This window comes from Macrosteles quadrilineatus, unplaced genomic scaffold, assembly GCF_028750875.1.
Source record: "Macrosteles quadrilineatus isolate MER2022 unplaced genomic scaffold, UCM_ALF_1.0 Scaffold_6__1_contigs__length_79288215, whole genome shotgun sequence".
NCBI lineage: Eukaryota > Metazoa > Arthropoda > Insecta > Hemiptera > Cicadellidae > Macrosteles > Macrosteles quadrilineatus.
In genome coordinates this window covers 41578017-41592378 of record NW_026542599.1, presented here as the reverse complement: position 1 = coordinate 41592378, position 14362 = coordinate 41578017, and the positions used below count along the sequence as shown (strand labels likewise).

Below are 14362 nucleotides of genomic sequence, written 5' to 3'. Positions count from 1 at the left end.
CGTACTTAGTTTGTTGGATTTTAAAAGGAAAAAGCATAATAGTATTGAGTACTGTATACGAGCCTATTGGTGTCTGTGAAATATCTATATAAATAAAATTAGAGTTTTGTCTGTACATTGCTTAGAATAATGAACTTTTTGGTTATTTTTACATTTCATAGGTCAGAGAAACCGAATCAAACCTTATCTCAATTTCTGTCTGTCTGTCTGTCTGTCTGTCTGTCTGTCTATCTGTCATTCTCTTGGTAACGCTAAAATACGCACTTTATTACAACTACTCCTCAATAACTATAGCACTGTCCCGCCTGAAACTTATTTTCCAAATACTATACATATATGAGATGGTTTTAGACGTATTTCATCGAATATGAGACAGTTAGATATTTAACAGTAAACCCTTGAAAATCAAGTTTTTGTCGATTTTTGACGTGGAATTTCTGGAAGAATGTTGCTTTGTTTACAACTAATCATATGCACATGGTTTTAATTGAAATACAATCTTAATTTTGACATTGGCATACAGCTGTGATTAGAAAACGTTAGCCTATTTGAACTCAAGGTTAACCATAGCCTTATCGATTCACACAACTTAAAAACCATACGAAATGTATACTATATTATATAACTGAACACCAGTTCTGCTAATTATAACAATGGGTTTTGTACATTTCATCCATTACCGTACAAATAATTAAAATAATAATACATTAATTGGTTAGAAGTAAATTTAATTCAAATTACAGATTCAATACAAAGTATTCAATATAAAAGTTAAACATTTTAGATAACAAAATTACGATCAGCTGATTGTTATTCTTTAATATCTGTGCGCTACTAACCAGCAAACAAACTTGACCAGTTTATTATTGTTCATTACTCTTTACACCAAAATAAAAGTTATAATAGTTAATAATGTCCTAAATTATTTCACGTTTATAAATAAAAGAAAATCTACTCTTCTTTTAATTTATTTTTTTTTGAGGTAATGTTTTTAAAAAAGTTCATATTCCCATATGAATTTGCATCAATCAGATGTTTCATACTGTACAGTAGAGATATTCGTTGACATAGTGTCAAACACAAATTAAATTTGTTTACAACTAAACATATGGACAATATTTTTGTTGCTTTAGTTGAGAGGTTACAAGTTAATCTTTAATACATTATTTGTTGAAATATTTTCTATTGTTTCTAAATAAATATGTCCTGAAGAGTATGCCTCGCAAGAGAAAAAGCAATTTGGGTAGAAAAACAAATAATGCCAAGAGACAAAAATTGTGTGTATCCACGGAATCAGTTGATTATGATGATTCGGACTCTGATGATGGTGTACATAGCAATAATGAGTCGACAATTTTAAGTTCCGTTGTGGTTGAAGATTATGCACGACCTTCAACCAGTCGAGAGCGTGTCGCCCTATTTAGGTCTCAGCAGAATGAAAAAGAACGTGAAAGCAGGCGAGACACTGAACGTTTAAGATTTAGCCAAAGAATACAAAATGAGACGGAAGAGGAGCGAGAAGCTCGACGGAACAGGGACCGAATACGGCACGTCCAGAGAAAAGAAAATGAGACAGAAGAGGAGCGAGATGCACGTCGGTGCAGCAACCGAATACAGCAAGTTCAGAAGAGGGGAAACGAGACAGAGGTTGAGCGAGAAGCACGTCGGAACAGTGACCGAATACTACACGTTCGGGGGAGGGAAAACGAAACAGAGGAGGAGCAAGAAGCACGTCGGGAGAGTGACCGAATACTACATGTTCAGAGGAGGGAAAACGAGACAGATGAGAAGCGAGAAGCACGTCGGAACAGTGACCGAATAATACACGTAAGGAAGAGGGAAAATGAAACAGAGGAGGAGCAAGAAGCACGTCGGGAGAGTGACCGAAAACTACATGTTCAGAGGAGGGAAAACGAGACAGATGAGGAGCGAGAAGCACGTCGGAACAGTGACCGAATACGACACGTACGGAAGAGGGAAAACGAAACAGAGGAGGAGCAAGAAGCACGTCGGAACAATGACCGAATATTACACGTCCAGAGAAGGGAAAACGAAACAGAGGAGGAGCAAGAAGCACGTCGGGAGAGTGACCGAATACTACATGTTCAAAGGAGGGAAAACGAGACAGTGGAGGAGGGAGGAGCACGTCGAAACAGTGACCGAATCCTACACGTTCGCAGGAGGGAAAATGAAACAAGAGAAGAGAGAGAAAGTAGGCAAGAACGAGATAGAGTTCGGCAAAACCAACGTAGGAATAATGAAACTCCTGAAGAGCGGGAAGCTAGACATATAATCGACAATGATAGGTACCGTCGCACTGTTGAAGAGCAAACTCTACTTTTGCATGACGAGGCGACCCGAGTGGAGGAACTTCGAGCAAGCCAGGACATTGCTGACAGAAATGCCCGTGTTGCCGCTGATTCTGAAAGACATAGGGTGAACAGAGTCGTTGAGAGCGACGCAGAAAGACAAACTAGGATCGCGCGGGAAAGAACTCGGCATGTCGAAAGAAATTTAACAGAATGGCGAGACACACACAACAGTGGATTCCAATATGATCCTTTTACACGTTACAGTGAAGCTGCCAATATTGGAGATTTTGATAAAGTTTGTAGGTTTTGTCACGCTTTGAGTTGGTCAAAGGAACCACGTGGAATATGTTGTGCTTCTGGTAAAGTGTCCATACCGTCTATTTTGGAAGCACCTGAGCCGCTACGTACATGGATATCGGACGAATCACCTCAATCGCGAAATTTTCTTAGACATATCAGGGCCTACAATAGTGCGTTCCAAATGACTTCTTTTGGAGGTAATGAAATCCGTGAAGGACCATATAGGCCTATGCCTACATTTAAGGTTCAAGGACAAGTGTACCATTTGATCGGCTCTCTTTTGCCACCCCCTGGACTTCCGCCGTCTTACCTTCAGATTTACTTTGTTGGGGATGACCAAGTCCAGCTTCAAAGAAGGCAAAGTTTATTTCAAGACCTTGATCATGACATGTTGGCCGCTTTGCAAAACATGCTTCAGAATAATAACGCCTACTTGCTCAGCTTCAAAACTACTTTAGAAACATTTCCTGTAGATTCACCTGATTTCAAAATTGTTATTAGAGCCGACAGACGCCCTGCAGGGGACCACCCAGGTAGATACAATGAACCAACAGTCAATGAGGTTGCTATTTTGATGATTGGGGATCCAAGTGACCATCGAGACATCATTTTAAATTCAAGAGAACAGGGTTTGAAACGAATATATGAAACCCACCGATCTTATGATGCCCTACAATATCCCCTTATGTTTTGTAGAGGCGAAGATGGATATAGTTTCAATTTATATCATGTAAACCCGGTTACTAAACAACCAACCACAAAGAAAACTAGCTCACGAGAGTTTTACGCCTATCGCATTATGGTTAGAGAAGGTGAAGCAAATCACATTCATAAATTCAAACAGCTTTTGAACCAGTACTTGGTGGACATGTACGCTAAAGTTGAGAGTGAAAGGCTGCTGTATCTTCGTACGCACCAAAAGGAACTGAGAGCAGAGAATTACATACACCTTCAAGACGCTTTAAGACGAGACGACAACGTAGAAGAAATGGGGCAAAAGATAATTTTACCTGCCACCTTCACTGGAGGTCCTAGATATATGCATTCTCGCACACAGGACGCCTTTTGCTATGTTCGGAAGTTTGGTCGTCCAGAACTTTTCATAACAATGACAACAAATCCAAAATGGATAGAAATCACGAGTGTAATTGGAGAAAGGCAGTCTGCTCACGACCGGTATGATGTGGTATCACGAGTTTTTCATTTGAAGCTTAACTGTATGATTGCTGTTCTTATGAAAGGCCAGATTTATGGCTCAGTTCGCTGCTACATGTACTCTGTTGAATGGCAGAAACGTGGTCTTCCACACGCTCATATCCTGATTTGGCTTGAAGAATCCATTCCTCCAAATAGAATAGATCAAGTCATTTCTGCAGAGCTTCCAAATCCTGAAACTGATCCTGAACTTGCAGATATAGTCAAGACTCACATGCTGCACGGACCATGCGGAGCTTTTAATGTGCGACAGCGCAAGCTTCCCTGTATGAAGGATGGTCACTGTAGCAAAAGATACCCTAGACCATTTGTCAATGAAACGGCAACAGGAGACAATGGATACCCAACATACAGAAGGCGCTCCCCAGATGATGGAGGCCATCATGTCCTAATCAGAGTAGGTAACGATGAAATCCCTATGGACAACCGATGGGTAGTACCTTACTCGCCTGTATTGTCCCGAACATTTCTAACACATGTTAACGTTGAGTACTGTAGCAGTGTAAAATCTATAAAGTACATCTGCAAGTACATAAACAAGGGCAGTGACCAGGCCACATTTGCAGTAAGTAATGACACAGACGAAATTAAAATGTACCAAAGTGGTCGGTATATATGCACATCTGAGGCGGTATGGAGAATTTTATCATTTCCTATACATGAGAGGTTTCCCGCTGTGTTGCATTTAGAGGTCCACCTTCCAAATGAGCAAAGAGTATATTTCCAGCCAGGCAATGTTCGGGAAAGAATGGACCAAAGTACAACTCTTTTGGCCTTCTTCAATCTCTGCCAGACGGACGCCTTTTCAAGAACCCTCCTCTACAACGAGTTGCCCTATTATTACACATACTCTAAACAAAGAGGTTGGTCCAGGAGGCGGAGAGGACAACCAGTACCAGGACATCCTGACGTGAGACAAGATCCGTGCATCGGTAGGGTGTACACTGTCCATCCAAGCTGCAGTGAGCGTTACCATCTCCGACTCCTCCTACACACTGTTCGAGGTCCAACATCTTTTGAGGATCTCAAGACTGTTGATGGTGTGCTCCATCCAAATTTCCAATCCGCATGCCGTGCCCTTGGTTTACTAGAGGATGATGCGTGCTGGGAGGGCACTCTTGCAGAAGCTGCTGTTTCTGACAGTCCCACCAAGTTGAGGGATCTCTTCAGTGTCTTATTAGTATTTTGCAATGTGAGCAACCCTCTTGAGCTCTGGATCAGATTCAGAGATTCCCTCTCAGAGGACTTTTTGAGATCTGCACATCAAGTCGACATTAACACCACCTTTGAAAACAATCCTATCATATATGACCAGTGCCTAGCAAGCATTCAAGAGACAATCACTCGCATGGGAGGACTTGGGCTCGAAAGCTACAACTTACCAGTACCAGCCATAGATGTCAATCAGTTAAACCATGATTATATCAGAGAGACAAGTTACGACCATCCCGAACTCATTAGGTTTATTGAACAGTGTACGCCAACTCTCAACGAGGAGCAGCGCCAAGTGTATGAGCAAGTTTTGACGAGCATAAATGGACAAAGAAACAAGATGTTTTTTCTTGATGCTCTTGGAGGTACTGGAAAGACCTACCTCATAAAGCTGATTCTCGCAAAGGTTAGATCAAACAGTAAGATTGCTCTTGCTGTGGCCTCTTCTGGCATTGCAGCAACCCTTCTGCCAGGTGGAAGAACTGCCCATTCCATGTTCAAAATCCCAATAAATGTAGAGCATATGGACATCCCGATTTGTTCTATATCGAAGAGCGCTCCCATGGCACGAGTTCTACAAGCAGCCTCCTTAATAGTCTGGGACGAGTGTACGATGTCCAATAAACTGACAATCGAGGCCCTCGACAGAACACTCAAAGATATGAGGAACAGTAATAAGATCATGGGTGGAGTGACGGTATTGTTCTCTGGTGACTTCCGCCAAACTCTGCCAGTTGTAGTGAGAGGCACAAGGGCGGATGAAATTAACGCCTCTATGAAAAGATCTACCCTATGGCCAATAATGAACAAACTGGCGTTAACAAAGAACATGCGGGCCAATATTGGAAATGAGGTGGAAGAATTCTCCAATGTTCTGTTAAAGTTGGGAGATGGAAAGCTGGGTAACGTTGATGGAACTATCGATATACCACCTTCTCTTGGTGTTATTGTTCAAACCCAAGATGAACTCATCGAGAAAGTCTATCCAGGAATTGAAGACCTCCCAAACAAGAGCAGTGCCTGGTTATGCAATAGGGCTATTCTCACTCCAAAAAATGAAGTTTCAACAAAGATAAATAAGAAAGTGATGTCCCTATTCCTAAGCGAGGACAAGACATATTTGTCGGTGAACACAGTTCTAAGAAATGATGACGCAGTGCACTACCCGGCAGAGTTTCTTGACTCGGTGACAGCACCTGGACTACCCGCCCACGAACTTAATCTTAAAATTGGTATTCCCGTTATGCTTCTAAGAAATTTAAACCCTCCTAAATTATGCAATGGGACTCGGCTTCGAATTCGAAGTCTCCAGCGAAATGTCATAGAAGCCGAAATTCTAACAGGCTGTGGTGCGGGAGAAGTGGTGTTTGTCCCCCGGATCCCCCTCATCCCAAGCAACTATCCCTTTGAGTTTAAGCGCCTGCAATTTCCCTTAAATCCATGTTTTTCCATGACGATCAACAAATCGCAAGGTCAGACACTGTCAACAGCAGGGATTGAACTAGGTGACGCGCAATGTTTTTCACACGGACAGCTGTACGTGGCGTGCAGCCGAGTGCGATCGCCAACCAACCTTTACATACATGCCCCAGGCGGTCGAACCACTAATATAGTATATGAAGAGGCATTAAGTTAGGCAACCTTTTAATTTTTTGTGTTTTTTGTTTTTCTTCACTATTTAATATTTATTTTCAATGTATGTCATTTGTTGTTTTTGAAATTTTGATATTGTAATTTCGCTGTGACAAATGTTAAGCGCTTCAACTCTGCTATCTTTGCCAACTTTGTTATTTAAAACTTTCGAATATTTTTTAAGATTTAAGTTTTTTAATGTATTTTTATGTACTAAATTATGTTAAAATAAATTAATCATTGTTATTACAAAAAGTTTGTAACCTTATTCTTGAATAAACCCGTACGAAGAACGGGTACTCACAGCTAGTTACAATTAAAAAACAAAATTGTACGATAGTTCGAATTGTTATTAATCAAAAAGTGCATCTGTTATTAGGGTTATTAGGGTTAACAATGACAAAGTGGTCTTGTCTAACTTATGAATATATAGTCCATACCCTTTATTTTATTTTTTAAAGTTATCATAAATGTGTTCTGTAAGACTATGTATACTCTCACTGCAGCATACCCGCACTTAGTAGAATTAACCTTGAAAATGTAAAATAATTTATTATACATCAGTACACTCAAATGGAACCGGATATGTAACAAATATTAAAACAAATAGATATGACTTCAGTTTCCAAAGTCAATAGCAATTCCTGAATTCAGTGATTATATAACAAAATCACATGTTAGTTCAAACTCGTATAACAAACATAGTATTTTTCCATAAGTAAAGCTTGACCACCAACTATTTTTATAGTTACAACTAACTTTTGACAGGTTGAGATGATCGCATGATGATAATGATGAAATATTACACATTGTGTTATAAGTGCACTGCCATGCTGACTGCGTATCTTTATTGTACGTTTCCTGTGTTAGTTTAAGCAATTTGCTGTGGGAAAGGTGGTTTATATTTAAGGAGACCTTGTGTTTGGTAACATAGCGTAAAGCGTTAGACAGGTTAGAACTACAATTTTGCGTGTTTTACTAATTTGACAATCATATTTGTCTAAGTTGCGATAAAATACATTAAATGGATAGCAATGGTTATATTAGTATACTAGTGGCTGGTAGGGACAGAAGTCCCTAAAAATCTCAAATGTAAAAAAGTTATGGTAATATTAAACAAACTAAGAATTAACTTATCAATGTGACAGGATAGATATCCTTGTACCCCATATCCTTTGAGTTTTCAACGGCATTGGCACGCTTATTTTAGTTTGCTTAATAAACATAAAGATACGGAAACTACCTCCAGTTTTGACTATTATGTATGTATGCTCCCTTTACTATATATATAGGATATATACTATCTTTGACTATTAATACAACAATTATCCAATAGTCAATGATACTATGCATGCTACGTTATATTATTTGAACATTTTTTGCTTGGATCTACAGGCAGTATCTGGTTAAAATACCCCCCAAACAATAATATTTTCCGCCCTGTCCTTAACCATTTGCTAAGCTGTGCACCATTCCTAAACACTCTCCTTCGTAGTCGCAGTCTTCCCCTAACACGATACATTTTTTCCACGATTACTAGAAAAATACCGGTATGGATCATAAACATAAACAAATGACGTTGTTGGCCCGAATCCTATACTAATAGCTTGGACTATTAATACCCCAATAGTCAATCTAATAGCATTGAACATTTATGTTTTGGCAGTTCCATTTAAGCAATGTTAAATAATGTTTATTTTCGGGCCAAAAACGTCATTTATTTATGTTTATGATCCGTACTGGTATTTTTATAGTAATCGTGCATTTTTCAACACTGCATTACCGTTCTAACCTAAAAACAGAACACTAAAATCAATAAATAAACAAACAAATAAATGCACAATGTTTACATCAGCTGGTATATATAAAACAGCTTATAGAGCCTTGATATAAACCCCTTTGTATCAGTACCTCCATTGGAAAAAGACTAGATATTTGAGTTGACGTCCTGTCCTGTCTGTCCAATATGCCTTCAACATTCATATGTTTAACCGTTTAGTTAAACATCACAAATTATACAACAACAACAATTATATGTCAACAACAACAAATTATATGTCAACATGAAAACAAATTATATGTCGAAGCAACGAACGTATACAAGGATTTAAGTAAGTATAATTAACGAAGTTCTACCAGATACTGTCAGAGAAAATATAGTGAAAAAATATTGATCTTGGTTGATTCAATTTATTTCCTAAGAATAAGATAAGCAGGAAAAGTTTAAAATCAATTTACTACAATTATAATTGGCAATAACAAACAAACTCGGATAAAATATCTACAGAAACAGAGCTTTAACAAGCTCCATATTGATGAAATCACTGTTATAATACACGTGTCATATAATTTAAGTTTTTTAACTATATGCAATTAATTGTTATAATTCTAAATCATTTATGAAGATTTTAAATCTCCCAACTCCTATACATTCTTTTTATCCCCGTTTATTCGTCATTTGTCTATATGTCAAACATTTATATAGTGAATATACGCTGAGAGAGCTCTGTTTCAGCAGGTCACAGTGCAGACAAGATACAAGGAAGCTGCAGCTGTTTTGTCGTGCAGCTTTCACCTCTGAACATTTTGCCCTGGAGGATTCTGCCTCTCTCATTCTGACGGTTGTTTTAAACTGAACTTAAACTTGGCTATAAAATTTTCCACTTGTCTCGTACTGTAAAAAATCCCATACTGTTATTTATCTAAATATATAAAAGGCAAAGCCCTCACTGACTGACTGACTCACTCACTCACTCACTCATCACTAATTCTCCCACTTCCCATTTACCTAGGAAGCTGAAATTCGGTACACGGATTCTTTGGGCATTAAATAGGAAAACTAAGTAGTTTTTATCCTGATCGGGCTTTCGGGCTCCGCCCCAGTGGCTCTGGAGTTTCCCATGTTAACCTTATGATTTTTCATATTTAAAAGGAATTAATGAATCTTAACAGCTGATTTAATTAAATGGTGCCGCAATTCCCCCATTGCTCTATTGAGCTTTCATTTTATTTTTTTATACATCCCAAGTAGCTAGTATTTTAAAATTAAAATCATTCTTTTTTATGATTAAACAAGTTGGTTCTGTTCTATGATGTTCAATAGCATTAAAGTTACAAGGATTACCAACAGGGTGCAGCACTATTATTTCTTTTACATTTATGACAACAGCTAATTTGCAACCAAAAGGTGAGTGAGCGTAGCGAACGAACTTCAACCTGGAGGCGAGTTAGCGTAGCGAACCGTCTAACTTGAAGGCAAGTGAGCGCAGCGAACGAGCTCCAACCTAAAAGTGAGTGAGCTTAGCGAACGAACTTCAACCAGGAGGTGATTGAGCCATGCGAACGAGCTTACTTTTAAGTTGAATGGGGCAAGGTCTGTATAAAGTTGAGTGACCCTTGTTGAGCTCGAAACGTGGGCGTGATACAGTCGTCACTCGAAGAGTGTAAAGTAAGTTAACATATTTCTACTGTTGTAGAAGCTAATTGTACTTAGTGTGTAACCGTAAAAATATATTTGAAGCTATGAAAACAGACAATTAAAAAAGATTGGCAACAGAATGTTTGTCGTAATAGTATATTACGTTACTAGTCCTGAAAATAAGTGTTTACCGGACGAGTGTGGTCGTTCCCGTGCGAGACGAAGTCGAGTGCGGGATTACCATACGAGTCCGGTAAACACATTTTGGACGAGTGACGTACGATATTTTACGCCATACTAATAAACCCGTACAAATCCTTATATATTATCACCGACTAAAGGACTAAAAATCACTGGTCATAACCTCTAAGAGAGGTTATGTTTTTGTTTATAAATTAACCACTCTACCTCATTGCCAAATACAGTATATAATCAGCTGGTTGGTAATCGGTACAACTCATTACAGTACAGTTGTACTTAATGAAACCCCATTTTATTAAGCTGACAGCAAACAACTGTTTTCTGGACTAAATCCTTGCGTGGGAAGTTCGTCAAAACAGTGAAGTGTGGCGTAAATTATTTTTGTACTGTAATTTAAACCATATACAAATAGGAAGAGTGACAAAAATTATTGGAAAAAACTAAATGATAACAAAAAATTATTAGAATGACAAAAATAGCAAAATTACTAGATTATAAACAAAAGAATCAATAAAACACACCGTACATGTATGCTATTTCCATCACAATTTTTTTGGTACAATTATAATTTCCAACAATATATTTAAGACATTGCAATACTCCAAAAGAACAGCCTTCCACGGCAAAAGCCTTGACATAATGTATACCTCATCTCAGCTCCCGTAAGACAAAGCACTTACGACATCTAGTGAAAGAGAACCAATTAAATTACAAAAGAACATAAAAGCGTAGCGCAATTAGCAATAATGAGGCACTTTCATGCAGAGTCACTATTATCTTTCCTGTGCTAATGGAAGTATTTAGCACGTTTAGCGAATATTTTCCAAGGCTCGGATATTGATCACGTTAAAACCCAAAATATATTACATTATACAGTACCATGTACTGATAAATATAGTTGAGTAAATTTATTTCTTTATTGTATTTAGGGTGGATCAATCTAAAGAATGATTTATATAATTTTCAAGCTTACAATTCCAATAAATTGGAGTTACTGATTATTCTCCTTGTCTTGTTAAATCAAATCTAAGATTAATATTTTATTAAGTATGAATTTTAAAAATTGCTAAGGCACGTTTTCGAAATACTTTACTGTTACTTTTCAATGAAATGGCGACTAAAGTAGGTATTTTAAGCCAAGTATGAATGGAGACGAGTGTAGGATGAGTTGCGCGATCTTGTAGTCTTGTTAGTGACTAAGGCCGACATTTTCCTTAGACACAGCTGTTAATTAATAGCACATACAGCTAATGGCAACTAAGGGACCTACGGTTTATAGTGGAATCGAACCACAATTTGCCTTGGTATGTACGAATTGGTCTAACTTTCAGGATAGTCATGCGGATAGTCGGAGTACTCACTCGTGCGAACGTTAATCCACACCAGGGAGTATCGAATCCACAATTCCTAACCTCCTAGTAGCTGGATTACAGGACTACGCCACCCGTCCCAGTTGTGTTTCTTGTGGCAACGATTTGTGTTTGGATTTAAATTTGTGATGTTTATAACCAGATTATTTATGCCCATCGGAACACTTGTATATGTTGTATTAAATACTACGATGGTCATATTGACATAAACTAAAATTTAGGACACAATTCCATCAGTGGGTGGTAAATTAAGTTTGCATCACCATGTCAATTATAACACATTGATATACTGTATTTTTGTTAGACGTGCCAAATCTATCGTGTCTTTACTCCAGATTTATAAAAGCCAGGTCAGGCTAGAACCATCTATGGTACTCTATCATGTCCTAGATACAGGGGCAATTACTACCACTGGAAAAAGTCTACTTTGGTCGGAATCCAGGTGTTATAAACTGGTTTACTTTGGCTAAATTCCAGACATATCATACTTTTTCATCCGTACCCGGCTTCTGTATTATAACCTAAGATCGGGGAATACATCTTCTTATATATTAACAAACTTTTGCAAAACTTATGACAGCTAGCCTAACCATACTATTGGACCGAATTACACGTGTTTGGTACCAAATGAAAGATATTTACCTGTAGATGTGCAGAATCCTTTTATAAATTGAATTAGGCTCACGAATAAGCACGAAAAATGAATTTGAAATCTTTAAAACAATAACATGGGTCTTATGGGTTGCCATGGTGATGACGAAATATGTATCAACGCAAAATAAACAGAAAATCAAAACAAATGTAAGATATCCCAATCACATATTTTATTTACAGTGTGTTGGGAAAATAGAGAAGTCTGTACATAACATATCTTTTGGTTGGGTTTTCAACCACGGGGCGACCTCTAGGAACATATTATATAAAAATACTTATGGAGACTTTTTTTATGAAGATTTAACATGGGACAAAATTTTAAAGCTTACGACAGCTAGCCTGACCATACTACTGGACCGAATTACACGCGGTTGGTACCAAATGTAATCGTCTCTATATTTGTCCATTTTGCTTCGATTTCAGATATTAATTAACTAATTGTTATAAAAACATAAATTAAAAAATCTATTGACAATTTAACATCAGGTAAAATTTTAAGTCTAATAGAGTGAGATCTGGAGATCTATTGGACAGATTTACATGCAGGTTGTGTTAAATAAAATGTTTCCCATGTGCCTGAAAAGTTTACTATTCCTTTAGCGAATCTTATATATTAAAAAGCTTTTGGAAAACTTATGACAATTAGCCTGACCCAGTGGCGTTGATTGGTTAAATTCCAGGGGGGGGGGAGAAGCCTTAAATTTCCCAACTGCTTAACATAGATTTCCCAACTGTTTTTTATTTTAAGAAATCAATTTCTGTACTATTTTTTAAAATCTACAAATTATTATACTACACTGCAGTCACACTCAATTCAGTATTTATTAACTTGCATTAACAAAACATAGCTAGCATTTCTTTAAACAAATTCCTTGTCCCATTTTAAATTAAATGTTTGGAATATATAAAACTAGCTTCACAAAATAAGTACCGGTATTTCAAAACCAAACACAACTGTCTGTTTGGTAACACATCAACCAATTCACTGCTTGTGCTTTGGCAAAAATGTTAAATATTAAGTCGTAACAATAATTTACTTTATGCGTCTAGAGAATTGCCTGTTTTTGCATTATTTATTTGTGCATTTGAGAGACATTCTTTTTGACTTGTGAGTCAATCTTGTGAAGCTACACTGAGCTCAACCTAGCAAAACGAAAAACACGAACAAAAATCATAGGCTACTCATTATACAACCAATTACTCAATACGGCTTGCATGAAACAATTTTGAGAACAGTTTAATAACACCAAAATAATTTCTAAAACATAAATAAAGCGAAAACAATCTAATCCCACAATATATTCCTGATCATGTAAAACAAGATGAAGATGTTAGAACCGCTTGTTGAAAGCATTCTCGGACCATAAACAAGCTATGAATGAATAAAGTGTGATGAATATTAATAGACTAATCTTATCTCGATTTAGTATTCAGCTAATTTTTGAAACTTCCTGTTCTGTAGGACCAATTAGCTTCGAGTCGTGTTCAATTTGTCACTTATATAGTTCCAAACTATGCTTGGAATTTTAAACCGATAAATATACAGCATGAGCATGCTAATTTTAAATTTTGAATTAAAGGATGATATTTATTGGTGTTTTACTTTACGCAATAGACTGATAAGTTCTGTGATTTTTGAGACTGCTGTATTTTATAATTACTAGAGGTCGTCCAGTGGTCAAAAAATCAACCAAAAATAATAATGTAATGTACAGACTTCTCTATTTTCACCCCACGCTGTAAATAAAACATGTGATTGGAATTTCTTCCATTTGTTTTGATTTTCTGTTTATATTTTGTTGTTATTTAGTCTCCAGCATGGCAACCCATAAGACCCATGTAAATTTTTGTATATATAAATTTACTTTTTGTGCTTATTGTTAAGCCTATTTCAATTTGTAAAGGGATTCTGCACAACAGTAATATATCTTTCAAACAGTAAGCGTAGACTTTACCTGCGATGCACACGAGCTGAGGACAAAGAATTTTAAGAAACATGCATATTAATTAAGAAACATAATATATAGGATGCTGCCTCCATGTCTGGT

At 37.2% G+C, this 14362-nt stretch overlaps 2 protein-coding genes across 2 annotated transcripts; both read left to right on the top strand.

The window, feature by feature from the left end:
- The first annotated feature begins 1215 nt into the window (after positions 1 to 1215).
- Positions 1216 to 5450, top strand: LOC128997485 (uncharacterized). Its single transcript, XM_054423124.1, has 2 exons — positions 1216 to 5404; positions 5446 to 5450. Exons 1-2 carry the CDS (start codon positions 1216 to 1218, stop codon positions 5448 to 5450), a joined length of 4194 nt encoding a protein of 1397 aa, XP_054279099.1.
- On the top strand, positions 5417 to 6956 carry LOC128996149 (uncharacterized). Its single transcript, XM_054421285.1, has one exon. The coding sequence runs from the start codon at positions 5533 to 5535 to the stop codon at positions 6673 to 6675; it is 1143 nt and encodes a 380-aa protein (XP_054277260.1). The 5' UTR covers positions 5417 to 5532; the 3' UTR covers positions 6676 to 6956.
- Positions 6957 to 14362: the final 7406 nt, after the last annotated feature.